This window comes from Phalangium opilio, unplaced genomic scaffold (assembly GCF_054372755.1).
Source record: "Phalangium opilio isolate 3A_F unplaced genomic scaffold, DU_Popi_V2 ptg000217l_1, whole genome shotgun sequence".
Taxonomy (NCBI): domain Eukaryota; kingdom Metazoa; phylum Arthropoda; class Arachnida; order Opiliones; family Phalangiidae; genus Phalangium; species Phalangium opilio.
The window spans coordinates 2,868,715-2,886,911 of NW_028324218.1; the positions used below are offsets into that span (position 1 = coordinate 2,868,715).

At 33.3% G+C, this 18,197-nt stretch overlaps 3 protein-coding genes and 1 long non-coding RNA gene across 5 annotated transcripts in view; 1 reads left to right on the forward strand and 3 right to left on the reverse strand.

Annotated features, from left to right (window-relative positions):
• Window positions 1-167: 167 nt before the first annotated feature.
• LOC149615647 (uncharacterized) lies at window positions 168-1,740 on the forward strand. Its single transcript, XR_016376045.1, has 2 exons — window positions 168-715; window positions 803-1,740. It is a non-coding gene; the product is annotated as an uncharacterized LOC149615647 (long non-coding RNA).
• Cdc37 (cell division cycle protein 37) lies at window positions 1,299-5,975 on the reverse strand. Its single transcript, XM_089857285.1, has 6 exons — window positions 5,782-5,975; window positions 5,535-5,668; window positions 5,276-5,468; window positions 2,841-3,184; window positions 2,664-2,784; window positions 1,299-1,807 (listed from the first exon to the last, which is right to left on the reverse strand). Exons 1-6 carry the CDS (start codon window positions 5,812-5,814, stop codon window positions 1,520-1,522), a joined length of 1,113 nt encoding a protein of 370 aa, XP_089713411.1. The 5' UTR covers window positions 5,815-5,975; the 3' UTR covers window positions 1,299-1,519.
• Window positions 5,976-6,096: 121 nt separating this feature from the next.
• LOC149615649 (ras-related and estrogen-regulated growth inhibitor) overlaps window positions 6,097-18,197 on the reverse strand; it is a 112,846-nt gene continuing 100,745 nt past the window's right edge. The window contains exons 2-6 of the mRNA XM_089857287.1: window positions 10,603-10,746; window positions 7,638-7,694; window positions 6,868-7,125; window positions 6,756-6,803; window positions 6,097-6,479 (exon numbers count right to left, since the gene is read on the reverse strand). Of these exons, the coding sequence (XP_089713413.1) occupies window positions 6,283-6,479; window positions 6,756-6,803; window positions 6,868-7,125; window positions 7,638-7,694; window positions 10,603-10,699 (657 nt within the window). The 5' untranslated portion in view covers window positions 10,700-10,746 and the 3' untranslated portion in view covers window positions 6,097-6,282. The remainder of the gene's footprint in view (window positions 6,480-6,755; window positions 6,804-6,867; window positions 7,126-7,637; window positions 7,695-10,602; window positions 10,747-18,197) is intronic.
• Window positions 11,067-16,073, reverse strand: LOC149615650 (uncharacterized). 2 transcript variants are annotated; one of them, XM_089857282.1, is made up of 4 exons: window positions 15,884-16,073; window positions 13,586-13,743; window positions 12,904-12,987; window positions 11,067-12,529 (listed from the first exon to the last, which is right to left on the reverse strand). In XM_089857282.1, exons 2-4 carry the CDS (start codon window positions 13,632-13,634, stop codon window positions 11,352-11,354), a joined length of 1,311 nt encoding a protein of 436 aa, XP_089713408.1. In that variant the 5' UTR covers window positions 13,635-13,743; window positions 15,884-16,073; the 3' UTR covers window positions 11,067-11,351. The 2 variants fall into 2 exon arrangements, with proteins under 2 accessions (XP_089713408.1, XP_089713410.1); XM_089857284.1 differs by lacking the exon at window positions 15,884-16,073 and having other exon boundaries at window positions 11,067-11,806; window positions 11,840-12,529; window positions 13,586-14,108.

An 18,197-nucleotide genomic window follows, 5' to 3' on the forward strand; every position in this document is an offset into this window, starting at 1 on the left:
TACACCTGCGGGCGGGGAGGGTGTAAACATAAGCCGTTGTGGCTATGATGAATGATGAGAAGATTTTCTGTTGCGTCATGGTTCATTCCCCTGGCTTATTTCCCCCCTTGTTAAATTCTGCTAACTCATACTACCATCAGGAATATTTTCCCAAAGTGCGGGAAAATACGTGTCAACAAGAAACTTCTACGAAGCTAATCAAATACTATATGGATTTATACGACAGATTCCACGGATGTTTAAGGTTGACACATACATACCGGGAGCTTTATTGAATAAGTATTTTTTTTTATTGTTGTTGCTAAATTCGATCAAAAATGGGTGGAATTTTCTAGAATTTATAAGAAAGACGACAATAGGCCTAAGAAATGATTGATGTTTGACCTTGGGTACGTTCTAAATGCCTCGGGGGTAATTTTTTTTATTTCTCAGCCTTGAAGAGGTTTCTGGAGTGGGCGGTATATCTTTTAACTTTAGGCCTTGGCCCCATAAAAATATTGACAAAGGTCAATGACTTTAGGTGAAAAGGGGCGAATATGACAAAGGCCTAATAAAAATACGTAACGCCAAAACAAATAGGCTTAACTACTACTATTAAAGACTTGTAGTAAAATTATTATTATTATTGAGTTAAGCCTTGACCTAAATTAAAACTTGAAAAAAAAAAAAAAAATTCGTTGCAAATTCAAACTTCCCGCCAAAAATGAAAATCTTTGTAAGTTCAAATTTCCCGCCAAAAATAAGACTACCAACGCCATCTACAATCAGAAATCGGAACTTATTTTTAAATTTATTTTCACAGCTGGAAATTACCGAAAAAATTAATTAAACATAATATTGTCTGCAAATTGCGAAAAAAAAATCGTTGCAAATTCAAACTTCCCGCCAAAAATGAAAATCTTTGTAAGTTCAAATTTCCCGCCAAAAATAAGCCTACTAACGCCATCTACAATCAGAAATCGGAACTTATTTTTAAATTTATTTTCACAGCTGGAAATTACCGAAAAAATTAATGAATTAAACATAATATTGTCTGCAAATTGCGAAAAAAAAATCGTTGCAAATTCAAACTTCCCGCCAAAAATAAAAATGTTTGAAAGTTCAAATTTCCCGCCAAAAATAAGCCTACTAACGCCATCTACAATCAGAAATCGGAACTTATTTTTAAATTTATTTTCACAGCTGGAAAATACCGAAAAAATCGTTGCAAATTCAAACTTCCCGCCAAAAATAAAAATCTTTGAAAGTTCAAATTTCCCGCCAAAAATAAGCCTACTAACGCCATCTACAATCATAAATCGGAACTTATTTTTAAATTTATTTTCACAGCTGGAAATTACCGAAAAATGAATTAATTAAACATAATATTGTCTGCAAATTGCAAATTGCCAAAAATAAAAAAAAAACTTTAAATTCGTTGGCATTTTTTTTTTTTTTGTTTAAAAGGCCACAAAAATATTAAGATTATTTATTTTTGATGCATTTTTTTTGTTTTTCAAAGTGTTTACTTTTTTAGCTTTTACTTGGAGGCAGCGGCGGCTTCAGTTGCTTTGGACTCTTCACTTACTGCTTCTTCTTGGGGGGCTGTTTCAGCTGCAGCTGCTGTTTTGGCATCAGGAAGCCAAAGACCAGAATCAACACAACGTTTCATATGATATCTGGCTTCTTCCTCGGGAAGTGTCAATATTGCTTTTTGAAGCATGGAAATGTCACGTGATTCAAAACATTCTTGTAAAAGCTTGGGTAATGTTTCAAAAACTTCAACTGGATCTAAACCGCCTGGTCCCAACCTGTTCATCCTTTCCTCCTGATTAAAACACATTATTTAATTAATTAAATTTAGTCTTAAGTGTATAAATTTAGTCTTAAGTGTATAAATTTAGTCTTAAGTGTATAAATTTAGTCTTAAAGTACTTTAAATAATTAAATTTAGTCTTAAAGTGTTTAAATTTAGTCTAAAAGTACTTTAAATAATTAAATTTAGTCTTAAAGTATTTAAATTTAGTCTAAAAGTGTTTAAATTTAGTCTAAAAGTACTTTAAATAATTAAATTTAGACTTAAAGTATTTAAATTTAGTCTAAAAGTACTTTAAATAATTAAATTTAGTCTTAAAGTACTTTAAAGTGTTTAAATTTAGTCTTAAGTGTTTAAATTTAGTCTTAAAGTGTTTAAATTTAGTCTTAAAGTGTTTAAATTTAGTCTTAAAGTGTTTAAATTTAGTCTTAAAATACTTTAAAGTGTTTAAATTTAGTCTTAAAGTACTTTAAAGTGTTTAAAACTAGTCTTAATGTGTTTAAATTTAGTCTTAAAGTACTTCAAAGTGTTTAAATTTAGTCTTAAAGTGTTTAAATTTAGTCTTAAAGTACTTTAAAGTGTTAAAATTTAGTCTTAAAGTACTTTAAAGTGTTTAAATTTAGTCTTATGTGTTTAAATTTAGTCTTAAAGTGTTTAAATTTAGTCTTATGTGTTTAAATTTAGTCTTAAAGTGTTTAAATTTAGTCTTAAAGTACTTCAAAGTGTTTAAATTTAGTCTTAAAGTACTTCAAAGTGTTTAAATTTAGTCTTAAAGTACTTTAAAGTGATTAAATTTAGTCTTAAAGTACTTTAAAGTGTTTAAATTTAGTCTTAAAGTATTTAAATTAATTAAATTAATCATTCAAACCTCTTCAACTTCTTTCATGGCTTCCTCCAAACGTTTTTTCCCACGTTCTCTAACCCTTTCTTTCAAGGATTTCAATTCATCATCAAAAGCTTCCTTGTATTGTTTATCAGCAATTTGGATTCTAGAGGTCAAAGTTCATTAGTAAACTAACAAAAGAATAAACAAAATTAAACTTACCTGCTAAAGAAGGAAGAAACGCAGGCTCTAGGATCAACTTCCAGGTGTTTGGCCAACTCCAAGATGTAATTCATGCAAACACATTGATGTGCCACGTGTTCCATCAAATTCTCTTTGCCTTCCACGACTAAATTGACGCACCAAATCACGAGATAGTTGGCAGTTTCTTCGCAACAGAGTTCAGGGTGTTCTTGTAAAAAACGTTTGCTGTCATCAAATTTACGGAGGAGACCGTATTCCTTCAGTTGTTTCTCATATTTCTTATTAAACTGTCTTTGAATCTCCAATTTCTCTTCTTCAGTCAAATTCTCCTTAGTTTTACGTTCCTCTTTTTTGTTTAGGATCTATAAATATAGTATGACATTTTTTTAAGCCTAAATGTGACATTTTTTAGCGTAAATGTGACATTTTTTAAGCCTAAATGTGACATTTTTTAGCGTAAATGTGACATTTTTTAAGCCTAAATGTGACATTATTGAGCCTAAATGTGACATCATTGAGCCTAAATGTGACATCATTGAGCCTAAATGTGGCATCATTGAGCCTAAATGTGACATCATTGAGCCTAAATGTGACATCATTGAGCGTAAATGTGACATTTTTAAGCCTAAATGCGGCATTATTTAAGCCTAAATGTGACATTATTTAAGCCTAAATGTGACATTATTTAAGCCTAAATGTGACATTTATTAAGCCTAAATGTGACATCATTGAGCGTAAATGTGACATCATTGAGCGTAAATGTGACATTTTTAAGCCTAAATGCGGCATTATTTAAGCCTAAATGCGGCATTATTTAAGCCTAAATGCGGCATTATTTAAGCCTAAATGCGACATTATTTAAGCCTAAATGCGACATTATTAAGCCTAAATGTGACATTATTAAGCCTAAATGTGACATTATTAAGCCTAAATGTGACATTATTAAGCCTAAATGTGACATTATTAAGCCTAAATGTGACATTATTAAGCCTAAATGTGACATTATTAAGCCTAAATGTGACATTTTTTAAGCCTAAATGTGACATTTTTTAAGCCTAAATGTGACATTTTTTAAGCCTAAATGTGACATTTATTAAGCCTAAATGTGACATTTATTAAGCCTAAATGTGACATTTATTAAGCCTAAATGTGACATTTATTAAGCCTAAATGTGACATTTATTAAGCCTAAATGTGACATTTATTAAGCCTATATGTGACATTTTTAAGCCTAAATGTGACATTTTTTAGCGTAAATGTGACATTTTTTAAGCCTAAATGTGACATTATTGAGCCTAAATGTGACATCATTGAGCCTAAATGTGACATCATTGAGCCTAAATGTGGCATCATTGAGCCTAAATGTGACATCATTGAGCCTAAATGTGACATCATTGAGCGTAAATGTGACATTTTTAAGCCTAAATGCGGCATTATTTAAGCCTAAATGTGACATTATTTAAGCCTAAATGTGACATTATTTAAGCCTAAATGTGACATTTATTAAGCCTAAATGTGACATCATTGAGCGTAAATGTGACATCATTGAGCGTAAATGTGACATTTTTAAGCCTAAATGCGGCATTATTTAAGCCTAAATGCGGCATTATTTAAGCCTAAATGCGGCATTATTTAAGCCTAAATGCGACATTATTTAAGCCTAAATGCGACATTATTAAGCCTAAATGTGACATTATTAAGCCTAAATGTGACATTATTAAGCCTAAATGTGACATTATTAAGCCTAAATGTGACATAATTAAGCCTAAATGTGACATTATTAAGCCTAAATGTGACATTTTTTAAGCGTAAATGTGACATTTTTAAGCCTAAATGCGGCATTATTTAAGCCTAAATGCGGCATTATTTAAGCCTAAATGCGGCATTATTTAAGCCTAAATGCGACATTATTAAGCCTAAATGTGACATTATTAAGCCTAAATGTGACATTATTAAGCCTAAATGTGACATTATTAAGCCTAAATGTGACATTTTTTAAGCCTAAATGTGACATTTTTTAAGCCTAAATGTGACATTTTTTAAGCCTAAATGTGACATTTATTAAGCCTAAATGTGACATTTATTAAGCCTAAATGTGACATTTATTAAGCCTAAATGTGACATTTATTAAGCCTAAATGTGACATTTATTAAGCCTAAATGTGACATTTATTAAGCCTATATGTGACATTTTTAAGCCTAAAAGTGACATTATTGAGCCTAAATGTTACATTATTGAGCCTAAATGTGACATTATTGAGCCTAAATGTGACATTTTTAAGCCTAAATGTGACATATTTTAAGCCTATATGTTCCTCTTATTTGTTTAGAATCTATAAATATGATATGACAATTGTTAAGCCTAAATGGTTAAGTCTAAACTGTTTAAAAGGTAAATGTGACATTTTTTAAGCCTAATTCATGGAAATATGTTTAAAAATGTAAAGTAACTTACAGTTTTGGTGAATCCCTCTTTACTAATTGTGTCAACATTCCATGGTTGTAATTTCTCCTTCTTTTTCAACTCCCGTTCTTTCTCCAAAATGGTTTTCTCTTCTTTTTCAATTTCTTCCAATTCCTTTTTAACAATACTTTGTTCCAAGGGCATTTGCTTTTTTTCAGCAATTTTAGCTTTTTTATCCTCAATTCTTAATTTATTCTCTAATTAGTTTAATTATTTATAATCTAGGTAGTAATTAAACAAAGGTACTTACTCTTTCTTTTTCCTGTCTAATTCCTCTTTCTCCCTCTGTTCTTCCGCCATTCTTTCAAGACGAGCTTGATGTCGCCAACGAAATAAACTAGCGGTATCGATGTTAGGATGGGTATCATCTTCGTCGTCGGATATCTTTTAATTGTAATTAAATAATTAAGTTCCAAGGCTTCATCAATGTCAGAATCAGAACGAAAACTGACATTGATTTTGGGCCAAGGCTTAACGAAACTTAAGGTTTGTCTTACTTCAATGTTACGCCATTTGCTGTAATCCACCATTTTCCTCGGTTTAACGCGATATTTAAGTAGTTTTAGTTAATTTTAATTGTCACCTTAATTTGTTTTAAGAGCTGAAAGGGTTTTATTAATAAAATAATTTTAAGACGCAGGCCTACTTTACTTTCCGAGAAATTTCTAGAACATTAGCAGACAGCTTACAGAAACGGTACCTACCAGAGCACACTTGATCACGCAGGAGGTTCTTCTTCTTGAACATAAGCCTAAATTTCAAATTGAATATTGGTTAACGGTTTCACTTTTTAACACATATAATAAAAACAATTAACTTTTATATTAATTTTATTTAACAACGATAAAATGCATTAAATTAAGGCACATTTTCTTTGATAATTTGCATTATGTTTATAACTGCATAATGATTTTTTTTACGATTGAGTGAATGATATACGACAATAAACAATGAATAAAAGTTAAATAAAAACAAAAACAAAGGCCATTTTTTTAAAGTTATTTTTTGCTGGACTCGGATCTAGTTAAGCCTTTGCTTCCACCTAGCATCCTATCCAGCAGAGATTGCTTTGACCGCCGTCTGTAGGCGTGGACTTCCCTGCATAACTCGCAGAAGGCTTCGGCTACTTGAGCCACGTGTTCCGAAGCCGCTAATTCCATAAAACCATCATCGGAATCTTTGGCTAAAATCTCACCTACCAAGAGATTCAAGCTTACGTTAACAAAAGCCTCATATTAGGCTTATTTCCAACACTTCCTTTTGACAGTAGCTAAGCCTAATTTCATCTATTTGAATTTTAGGCTTAACAACCACCCCAAGCGCTGCAAATAAGTCTAATTTAAAACCAAGTTAGGCTTATTTCCAACACTTAATTTTGACAGTAGCTAAGCCTACTTTCATCTATTTGAATTTTAGGCTTAACAACCACCCCAAGCGCTGAAAATAAGCCTAAATTAAGCCTAAAACGTACCTTCTTCGGTACTAACTTGTCTTAAATGTACAAGATCTGCCTTATTTCCTACATATATTTAACAAATAAGTAAATATTGAGAACGTTTGACGTAGTTAAGGTGTAAAATTACCAAGCACCATGACAGGGCAACAATTTGTACACGATCCACCATTGGCTGAAGGACGGACATTACGTATATACTGGCGAACTTCACGAGTGTAATTGAAGCTATTACGATCGGTTATGGAATAAACCAGTACAAAACCATCTGCCCACAATATCGTTTCATCTTTTGGTAGTTTACCCTCTTCCCTTATGGGACATGTATCAAGAATTTCAAATATTACCGGATCACCATCGACTAGGACTTCGCTTTTGTACCGATTTTCTTTTTTGTTAAATTCAAGAAAAATCACTTCAAAGTATGACCTTACGTTAAGGTAAGTACAAGAACCCATTAACGTTGTAGCATAAGATATGTATGTTGCTTCCATAAGTTTGTTTAATTAATCTCTGGTCATGACAAACTGAAAGGCTTGTAATTTTGAAGTGAGTGAGTGAGGTAGGTCATAGATTCGAGGAGGTAAAGCGAGGGAGGGGCCTGGTGAGTGAGTGAGGCGCTGCTGTCAAAAGGGGGCTTAGTAATGCGGACTAAATAGGACCTAGATGGAATAGGTCCTAGTTGCAAAATTAATTAACCACCACCGAGTGTACTTAGGACTTCAATTGACTCGCTCCCACTCGTTCTCCTTCTCGAACTATAGTTATCTCGAGCTGTAAGTCTCTCAGTAGCATTACGAACTTGTATAGGTAGTGCAAATCATACTTATGAATGGAACATATAAACTTACTAAGAACGTGGAAACAAACGTTAATGAGTTCTCGATGAGCGAGACTAACCTGTTTGATGGTCGTACTCTCCAATATATCGTTTTGTTAAAAATCGTACAGTTAATGCTGTTAAATATATATAAAAAATTTAACACATCATTCTTTATTCTTATTGGATGCCAATTTTACGGTTCAGTTAAAAATAAACCTGTCAATAATCAATCAAACCAACGCTATAGAAATAACCCCAAATAATTACGGAGGTTGATAAACTAAATGTTTTTACTTGCCAATCTTAAAAATTGGTAAAAAAAAATAATTTTTCAAGGTAAAGTGAAAGTAAATAATAAGCCCCAACTCTCCAACTTTAAGATTATGTCACTGTTCCTTTAAAGGGAGACTGAAATGGTCAAACAATTTTTTTTAAAAATATAGATTTTTTATTGATATTAAAATGGAAATCATCAATAAACCTTTCCGTTTTAATTTAATATATAATATCAGAAGGGAATAATTGAAGAAGTATGACACTCTGTATCCTCTTAATATACTTTAGTTATGTAACATAATTCTTCCCAGGCGAGGGAATTACCCTTTTTGAACATTTGCTCTCCCGCTGCTCATCTAACTTAATTAATAAAGATGGGTATGCATCGTACCGTGCTAGGGCAAATTCTATAACATGCTAAGCCTAACTATCATTGGTTTAAAAGTGGTTGTCCGACCATTTCATTATCCCTTTAAAAACAAAAACCAACCACTATTTACTCCTACAACTCAAGTAGTATTTTACAAAAACGTTAAGCACTGCTCTTTTGGAGCAAGCAAAAACGGTGACTAACCGATCCCCATTAAGATTAAGAACCGATGTACAAAATAAATAATGATTGATTTAAAGCACTCAAAACTTCTCAAAAAGCTTTTTTTAATTTTTTTCTAAGGGTTCTCTCTTTAATACACAAATATGTATCGCAAAAATGTTCTGGTTAGTTTTTGGCGGTTCTCCGGAGCATAAAGGCGTTAGATTTTTTAAGAATATTTCTCTCCCCATCGCGTCTCGAGAGGTTTAAACCAAGAAGTGATATCTAGTTTACTAGGGAGAAGGTTTAAGATGCCTAAGTATTCGCGCGCCATAGTCCTGCAGTCCCCCTTTCAAAATTCAAGGGGGGACGTAAAAGGAGGCCCCGGGCTATTCCGCCTCCTCTCCTCAGTCGGAAAATATGACTGTAATTTTCGTTGTCATTCGCGTCGCGCTGACGTGCACGAGTTTTCAAGAACCAATGAGATGCTGCTGGTTGTAATTTAGAGGCGGCGGGGATTAACTCCGGACACGTCTACGTTTCGACTGGAGATAAAGCTGCTAGAAATGTGGCTTGTCGAATTTATTACTTTCTCCCTAATAAACTAGATATTACTTCTTGTTTAAACCTAAAACTAGAGCAAAATATCTCGAGACTCAAGAAGTACGCATTCTTGAAATAACAGACTGATGATTTTTGAAGATTTCGCAGATTTCTACGCATATTCTTTTATAGGGAGCATCAGCTAGACTAGAATCTTGTCTGAAATAAATTCTTCAGGGACCGAACGGCAAGAAGAATTTCCTTAAGATAATATTTCTTTTAGCTCGAGGTTCGTCGATATGTGTCAAAAATTTGATGTATAACTATTGGCAGACTCGAAAGTGGCACGCTTTTCACATGGAATAACAGCGATTACTATTGCTTTTAAGGTTGAAAGTAGATTAGGCGCAATTACGGAGATTTGGCGGGAGATTTTATAGGAGCGCGTTCTAAAAGAGGCGGGAAATTTTTATAAGGGCGCGTGCTAAGAAAGGCGGGAAATTATATATACGAGCGCGTGCTAAAAAAGGCGGGAAATTATATAAACGAGCGCGTGCTAAAGAAGGCGGGAAATTGTATATAGGAGCGCACGCTAAAAAGGCGGGAGATTTTATAGGAGAGCGTACTAAGTCGGGAGATTTTATAGGAGCGCGTGCTAAAAAAGGCGGGAAATTAAATACAGGCGAGCGCGAGCTAAAAAGAAGCGGGAAATTATATAGGAGAGTGTACTAAGGCGGGAGATTTTATACGAGCGCGTGCTAAAAAAGGCGGGAAATTAAATACAGGCGCGTGCTAAAAAAGCCGGGAAATTAATAGCATTTCGGTAGAGAACTAAGATGAAGTATTCAAAAACGGTCTAGAAATCAACCAGAAACGTCAAGGCCGCAAACATAAGTCTACAACTTTAAGTATTCCTCCGAAAACCTTTCTCTAACTATAAGTTTATTTTATCTAATAATCATCAAAGTCTTTAACCTCGTTTGTTTACTACTAGAAAACTCCGCTAAACACACAAAAACGTGCAAACAAAACGTAAAGTTCAAATAACAGCAGCGGAGAATTCTCAAAAACAAACAAAAAAAATCAAATTGAATTCTAACGTTTCTAAAAATAAAATATAGACCTAATCCAATGGAATTTCAGTTCGAAAGGTATTTTTAAAAGTCGGCTGGCAATAAGTTTCAGCTGTCGGAGTTTGAATTTCCAGTTCTGTTTTTCTGGATCAAAGCCATCAACGTTAACCAAAATTACGCGCGTAAACTCGTGTACTACATACACACGTAACACTAAATACCCTCCCTACTCTCCATCCATTGTAATCAAATCTAGCCTCTTAAAAACTTACATATGGCAGCAAAAAATAATTAAAACTAAAAACAAAAGTCTATTGCTATAACATTTGAAAAGTTCCGAAAACGTTAACACGTCCTTAGAGGCAAATATCAAAACAATACTTTTACATCAAGTTATGGACTTCTTCTTTTATTTAAAATAAACAGACCTACGCCGGTTAATTAATTAAAAAAGTAGTGGCTTAATTACTTTAGGCCACGCCCCCCAAACACTATATATTACCACTTAAAAATAATCAAAACTGCCTCACAACACCATATAAAATATATAATAAAATTGAGCTTTATAGAACAATTAATTTAATTTTAATAATTAAAAAAATTGATAAATATAATTACCAGTTTTTCCAACTTCCGGTGCACCTAATACCGCAATTTTTACTTCCGATAATGATGATTTCTTCTTCCGAATACCTCTGATTGGATTAGAACTCATAATAAATACCACTTTATTATGAAAAGCATTGTGTTTTAATTAAAATCTTAGGGGCCAAGGCTTAGGTGAGTTTTTTCCCGGTTTATGAGCTGATTTGATTATCTACGCGAGTTAAGTTATTATTGCTTTAAGTAATTAGTATTTCTTTAATTAAACTACAAGGTTTAGGGCGCGAAATTAAATATATTGAGGAGCGTTTGGTAAACGGGCATTTTTTTGGGAAGGAGAGCTTTAAGAGGAGAGCCAGGCGTTATTGCAAAACGCAACTTCGATCGTCTGCGGCTTTTGTAGGAGGAATTCTACTAAGTATGGGATGTTGAAGTTGCAACTGTAGGGTTTTTAATACTATATTAAATTCTAAACCACATTTTTTTACGGTAAAATATATATTTATTTTTCAAAATGTAAAAATATTTTTACCATTATTTTTGTTGAAATTATTTGTAAGTATACAAATAGTAAATTTAAATTTAAAATTAAATTTAAATTATAACTTATTTTAAAAGTTATATTAAAATATAAATATTTGTTCATGCAAGATATTTTGAAATGAAACTGCCAGATTTTAAATTACGGTGTCCTGTTGTTATTTCAGTTCGTCCGAACTTAATTAAAAGTAACAGGAACCATAAACCATGCTTAATTGTCAAATTTAAGGTTTACCTTCTTTCTTATTTTTCACTGAAGTATCACGATCCTTGCTTTTGATTTTATCACACGCCTGGGCACCAGAGTTTTGTTTATTGTTAGCGGTTGCTTTACTCACGCCGCCATGTTTGGTGGTATTTTCTGAGACACTTCCGGGGTTTTTCTGTTTTTGAGCATCTCCTGAACCACTTCCGGGTTTTTTCTGAGCGTCTTTTGAACCAGTTCCGGATTTTTTTTGAGCGTCTTTTGAACCAGTTCCGGATTTTTTTTGAGCGTCTTTTGAATCACTTCCGTATTTTTTCTGAGCGTCTTTGGAATCACTTCCGTATTTTTTCTGAGCATCTTTTGAATCACTTCCGGGGTTTTTCAGAGCATTTCCTGTACAACTTCCGGGGGTTTTCTGAGAAATCCCTGCACCACTTCCTGGGTTTTTCTGAGAATTTCCTGTACCACTTCCAGGCTTTTTCTGCGCATCTCCTGTACCATTTCCAGGCTTTTTCTGCGCATCTCCTGTACCATTTCCAGGCTTTTTCTGCGCATCTCCTGTACCATTTCCAGGCTTTTTCTGCGCATCTCCTGTACCATTTCCAGGCTTTTTCTGTTTCTGCGCATCTTCTGTACCACTTCCTGATTTTTTCTGTTTCTGCGCATCTCCTGAATCACTTCCTGATTTTTTCTGTTTCTGCGCATCTCCTGAATCACTTCCGGACTTTTTCTGCGCATCTCCTGAACCACTTCCGGTACTCTTCCCCGATTTCTTCTTATCATTATTAATGAATTCGACTAATTCTTCAACTCCCAATTGACCGCAATAACCATCGACGTCCTCGGCTTTGGAAATGCTTTGGTATTTACCCTTTGACCTTTTACCCCCTTTGCGAGAGGTCGATGATGTTGATGATGGAGAAGGAGAACTTGCACCTGAACGTTTGTCAACGTTATTCATATTTTGATGAGCATCAAAAGAGGCGCCTTGACTCAAGAAACTAGTGGGGAAACGATTCGGGTAACTTTCAAAAACAGGGCCTTGGCTAGTGGTTTGAGGGCCTTGGCCTGAGGTGAAGCTAAGATTTTGACGAGCTTCAAAAGCGGCGCCTTGACCCAAGAAGCTAGTGGGCATGCGCGTCACAGGAGTCTCGCGATTGCCATTGAAATTCGCATTAAGATAGTTAATCAGGTTTTCTGTTATAAATAATGAAAAAAAAAAAATAAAAATAAAAATATTTTTCGGGATTTTATAAAATTTTGGAAGTAGTTTAAAGTGCTATTTACTAATCGGGGGTCAAAGTTCAAGTACCTAAACAAACTCGAACCATTTAAAATAAATATTTGAATATGCATGCTTCTTTCAGAGCAGGTTTCGAAAGGCTAACTAAATATTTATTTTGTATGATAACTTCAAATGTAAATAATTGCTATCTTTGAAATTAAAATAAATATTTTAGTCAAGGAAAAGTTTAATTAATTAGGTTTCGCTAAGTGCTAATGACTACGTTTAATTTTTAAGCGTAATAATAAGTAATTATAATTAAAAACACAAATATTAATTAAGTTACCTCTAAAACTACTAGGTTCTTGGGCTCTCATTCTTTCAAGTAATAGATTTAATTCCACAGCAGCCCTACGTCTAACATTTTCGGCTATTTAAAAAAAAATATATAAAATAAAATATAATTAAATTAATTATAATATTGTCATTAAACTAAATTCCCCAGTATAATAATAAGCCTATAATTGAAAGAAAACCGAAAATTTCACGAGAAAAACCACGTGCGATTTCTCTAAATTTTCACGAGAAAAACCACGTGCGATTTCTCTAAATTTTCACGAGAAAAACCACGTGCGATTTCTATAAATTTTCACGAGAAAAACCACGTGCGATTTCTCTAAATTTTCACGAGAAAAACCACGTGCGATTTCTCTAAATTTTCACGAGAAAAACCACGTGCGATTTCTCTAAATTTTCACGAGAAAAACCACGAGCGATTTCTCTAAAATTTCACGAAACTAACCACGAGCGAATTCTCTAAAATTTCACGAGAAAAACCACGAGAGGTTTCTCTAAAAATTTCATGAAAAAAACCCCACGTGTTAAGTTAAAAAATAAATAGAAGCATTCTATACGTTTTAAAGTCAATATTTAAAACTTAACGTATATTTACTTTCATAATATGAACCATAATTAATTACTTAATAAATAATTTGTATAATTAAAAATATTTATATGAATTAGTTTACCTGAAGATTGAACTCCATTTTGCGTTGGAACTTCTTGGGTTTTGGACATAGTTAAAATTGATGTATATTTTTAACAGTATAAACTCCGGAAAAATAACTGCAGCCCAACGTTGGTTCTTGCCTCTTCGGACCCACACGTTAAACTAAACGTTCTATATCTGATATTACAAAATAAATAATCTAAAATACACACTCCATAGTTCCACGGGAAATTTGACCTTTTGTACCCCAATTTCTAACAGATAAAATTCTTAAGTAAATTTCATAAATTGTAAATGAACGTGAAGAAATGGACTTTTGAACATGGTATGATTTCTAAAGGGTATCGTGTAGTTAGGACCAATATTTTGAGTAAAAACCCCTTTTACTTCTACCATAAGTTTATAAGATGTTCCATAAGTATGATATGCACTACCTATACGATTCGTACTGCTATACTGAGAGACTTACAGCTCGAGATAACTAGTTCGACTCAAGGAGAACGAGGGGGAGCGAGTCAATTGAAGTTCTAAGTACACTCGGTGGTGGTTAATTAATTTTGCAGCTAGGACCTATTCCATCTAGGTCCTATTTAGTCCGCATTACTAAGCCCAAATTTGACAGCAGCGCCCCCCTCACTCACTCACCAGGCCTCCCTCGCTTTACCTCCTCGAATCTATGACCTACCTCACTCACTCACTCACTTCAAAATTACAAGCCTTTCAGTTTGTCATGACCAGATATTAATTAAACAAACTTATGGAATGAACATATCTTATAAACTTATGCTTAAAGTTATTAATTTTTAATTTATAAATAAACTTAATTTATAATCGACTTAATTTTTAAATGCCTGGTTTTTATTTCAAGGTTTAATGAGTAATTCTTTAATTATTAAACTCTTAGAAATTAAATAATGCGAGCCGTGACTTTTTCTATATTTATATTATATATAGTAGGAATTCTACTACCTATGGGATGAAATCTTAGTTATAGTTGTAACTATAGAGGTATTAATACTATGCATCATAATAAAGTTCAAACAATTCCTCATTCTCTCAAGACAAGAAATTTAAAATATATTTTATCAAATATAATTTTCTACTAAAATGATGGTATATTTCATCCTATAATTCATACTAAAGTTAAATTTATACCTTATCGAAAAAAAATGGACCAAAGTATTAACTTTTCTTGGAAATACAATGAAAAAATTCAGGGAAAAACTGAAGAAACAATATTTATCATAATATCAATAGAGAACAAAAATCGATTTTGAAATCATAAAACAAATATGAGAGTTGAATTCCGAAATTCTAAGAATTTCAACACTTTTAAAAGTGAAGAGAAAATGTGGGCATTTTTCATAGGTTATAAAAAACACGTGAAAATTAAATAAATAAATAAAAAAAAATATGGTTAAAAATATATGCCGTAAAATTGGCTTAAAGGAAAAGTATCACGAATATTTAATGTATTTGTAGAATTGAGCATATATTAAAACATAATTATCATAAGTTCATAAGATATATTCATTCCATAAGTTTGTTTTCTTAATATCTGGTAACTTTGAAACTGAAAGGCTTGTAATTTTGAAGTGAGTGAGTGAGGTAGATCATAGATTCGAGGAGGTAAAGCGAGTGAGGGGCCTGGTGAGTGGGTGAGGCGCTGCTGTCAAAGGGGGCTTAGTAATGCAGACTAAATAGGACCTAGATGGAATAGGTCCTAGCTGCAAAATTAATTAACCACCACCGAGTGTACTTAGGACTTCAATTGACTCGCTCTCCCTCGTTCTCCTTCTCGAACTAGTTATCTCGAGCTGCTGTAAGTCTCTCAGTAGCATTACGAATCGTATAGGTAGTGTCATACTTGTCATTTAACATATCACTTATAAACTTTTGATCGGCGTACAGAATATAAACGATATTAAAAGCCAAAAGATTTATCTTGAAACTTTGGTGTGTGTGAGACTGTCCCTTTAAATTTACTCAACAATTCCCGCCAAATTCCTCGAGAAAGAGAGCGCGCGCGCGCTGTATGTAATATTCGCGCCAAAATAAACCCACGCTTTCCCCTCACGAGCTTAACGCCATCTAAGAAAACGATTGTGCCATAACATTAAATCCATCTAAAGCCGAAATAAAGCCCACAGAAACCCCGCCCATTACGTCACGACTGTTATCAACCAATAGGAAGAGTTATTAGATTTAAAAGCGATTTAGCGCTAAGGGACATCAATTTATAAGGTAAACTATAGAAAGGTGCTTTTATAGAGAGATAAAAGTTATTTCTGTCCTTTAGTGGGACAACCTTCCTTACCTTTTCATTTGGTCATTTGAAATGGTCTGTGATTGTCACACGGAACCAAGTGGACGACGCTCGATGTTCAGAGTTTAAAGTTAACATGTATTTAAACTTAAATTTAAATAAACTAACTGGGAGTATTTATTGATAAGTATTAAGAATTGAATCGTAAAAGGATCTTTTTTTAAAAAGAAAAGGTACGTTATTCTTTCTTTAATTGTAATTAATTTAATTTAGATTAAATTTACTATATGGGTAGAGTTAATTACGATGTATTTAAAGTTAAATAAATTAATTAATTAATAGAAGTATTAATTAAAAGTAAATAAGTTAAAAATAGTAAAGAAAAGAAGTTAAAATAAGTTAAAAATTATTAAGAATAAAATTGAGGATTGCCCCTGCACGGTGACTTCACGATGAACACCGGAATGAAGCAGGGTAAACATTTCTACAGGAACGCATAGAAAAAGCATTACCCTGTAAGATGGCTTCACGCCGTACACCGTATCTCCATAGAAAATACATTAGCAGAGAGAATATTTCATTTCTTATTGAATTAAAAATACGAGATAATTTTTACCAATTTAGAATTATTTAATTATTAATTGGCAAGAAGTTAGGTTAATTTTGCTATAGTATCTGAGTGACTTAGAAGACTCTTACTTCTTCATTACATTACAAGTAGCTCAAAGAGTATATTAATATTATTTCTATGAAAAATAAACTGTTCAACATGTCGGAGCGCTTTGAAAGAGTTTTCTATACCTCTAACTAAAAATACCTCAAGACAAAACACTTTTTATAACTCAATCCATAAAACCCCGCCTTAATCGTGTAACTAATAATTAGTTTCTTAAATAAATTTGTTAATAACTCGCTAATTATAGCTTGCAAATTAATTAATTAAACAAAAGAAAACAAAACACTTAAGTAAACAAAGCTTTACAACGAGCAGGGTTGAAAAAAATCAAATTGAGCTCAAAAGCTAATAACCTAAACGTGTTGAAAGAACTTAATAGACCTTTCCATTAAGTACTTACGGAGAAACCAAGACCACCATCTTAGCAGGGTTCAGACGAATTTTTTATATTGAAAATCCAGGGCTGACTTTTCCAGTTTATCCCTGACGAAATTTTACACAAATATCCCTGAACATTTTAAGGCTCGAAGCCCTGACATATCCCTGACCTTTTTCAAGACAAAACTTTAAAATCCCTGACTTATCCCTGACCTTTTTCAGGACAAAACTTTAAAATTCCTGACATATCCCTGACCTTTTTCAGGACAAAACTTTAAAATTCCTGACATATCCCTGACCTTTTTCAGGACAAAACTTTAAAATCCCTGACATATCCCTGACCTTTTTCAGGACAAAACTTTAAAATCCCTGACATATCCCTGACCTTTATCCGGACAAAACTTTAAAATCCCTGACATATCCCTGACCTTTTTCAGGACAAAACTTTAAAATCCCTGACATATCCCTGACCTTTTTCAGGACAAAACTTTAAAATCCCTGACATATCCCTGACCTTTTTCAGGACAAAACTTTAAAATCCCTGACATATCCCTGACCTTTTTCAGGACAAAACTTTAAAATCCCTGACATATCCCTGACCTTTTTCAGGACAAAACTTTAAAATCCCTGACATATCCCTGACCTTTATCCGGACAAAACTTTAAAATCCCTGACATATCCCTGACCTTTTTCAGGACAAAACTTTAAAATCCCTGACATATCCCTGACCTTTTTCAGGACAAAACTTTAAAATCCCTGACATATCCCTGACCTTTTTCAGGACAAAACTTTAAAATCCCTGACATATCCCTGACCTTTTTCAGGACAAAACTTTAAAATCCCTGACATATCCCTGACCTTTTTCAGGACAAAACTTTAAAATCCCTGACATATCCCTGACCTTTTTCAGGACAAAACTTTAAAATCCCTGACATATCCCTGACCTTTTTCAGGACAAAACTTTAAAATCCCTGACATATCCCTGACCTTTTTCAGGACAAAACTTTAAAATCCCTGACATATCCCTGACCTTTATCCGGACAAAACTTTAAAATCCCTGACATATCCCTGACCTTTATCCGGACAAAACTTTAAAATCCCTGACATATCCCTGACCTTTTTCAGGACAAAACTTTAAAATCCCTGACATATCCCTGACCTTTTTCAGGACAAAACTTTAAAATCCCTGACATATCCCTGACCTTTTTCAGGACAAAACTTTAAAATCCCTGACATATCCCTGACCTTTTTCAGGACAAAACTTTAAAATCCCTGACATATCCCTGACCTTTTTCAGGACAAAACTTTAAA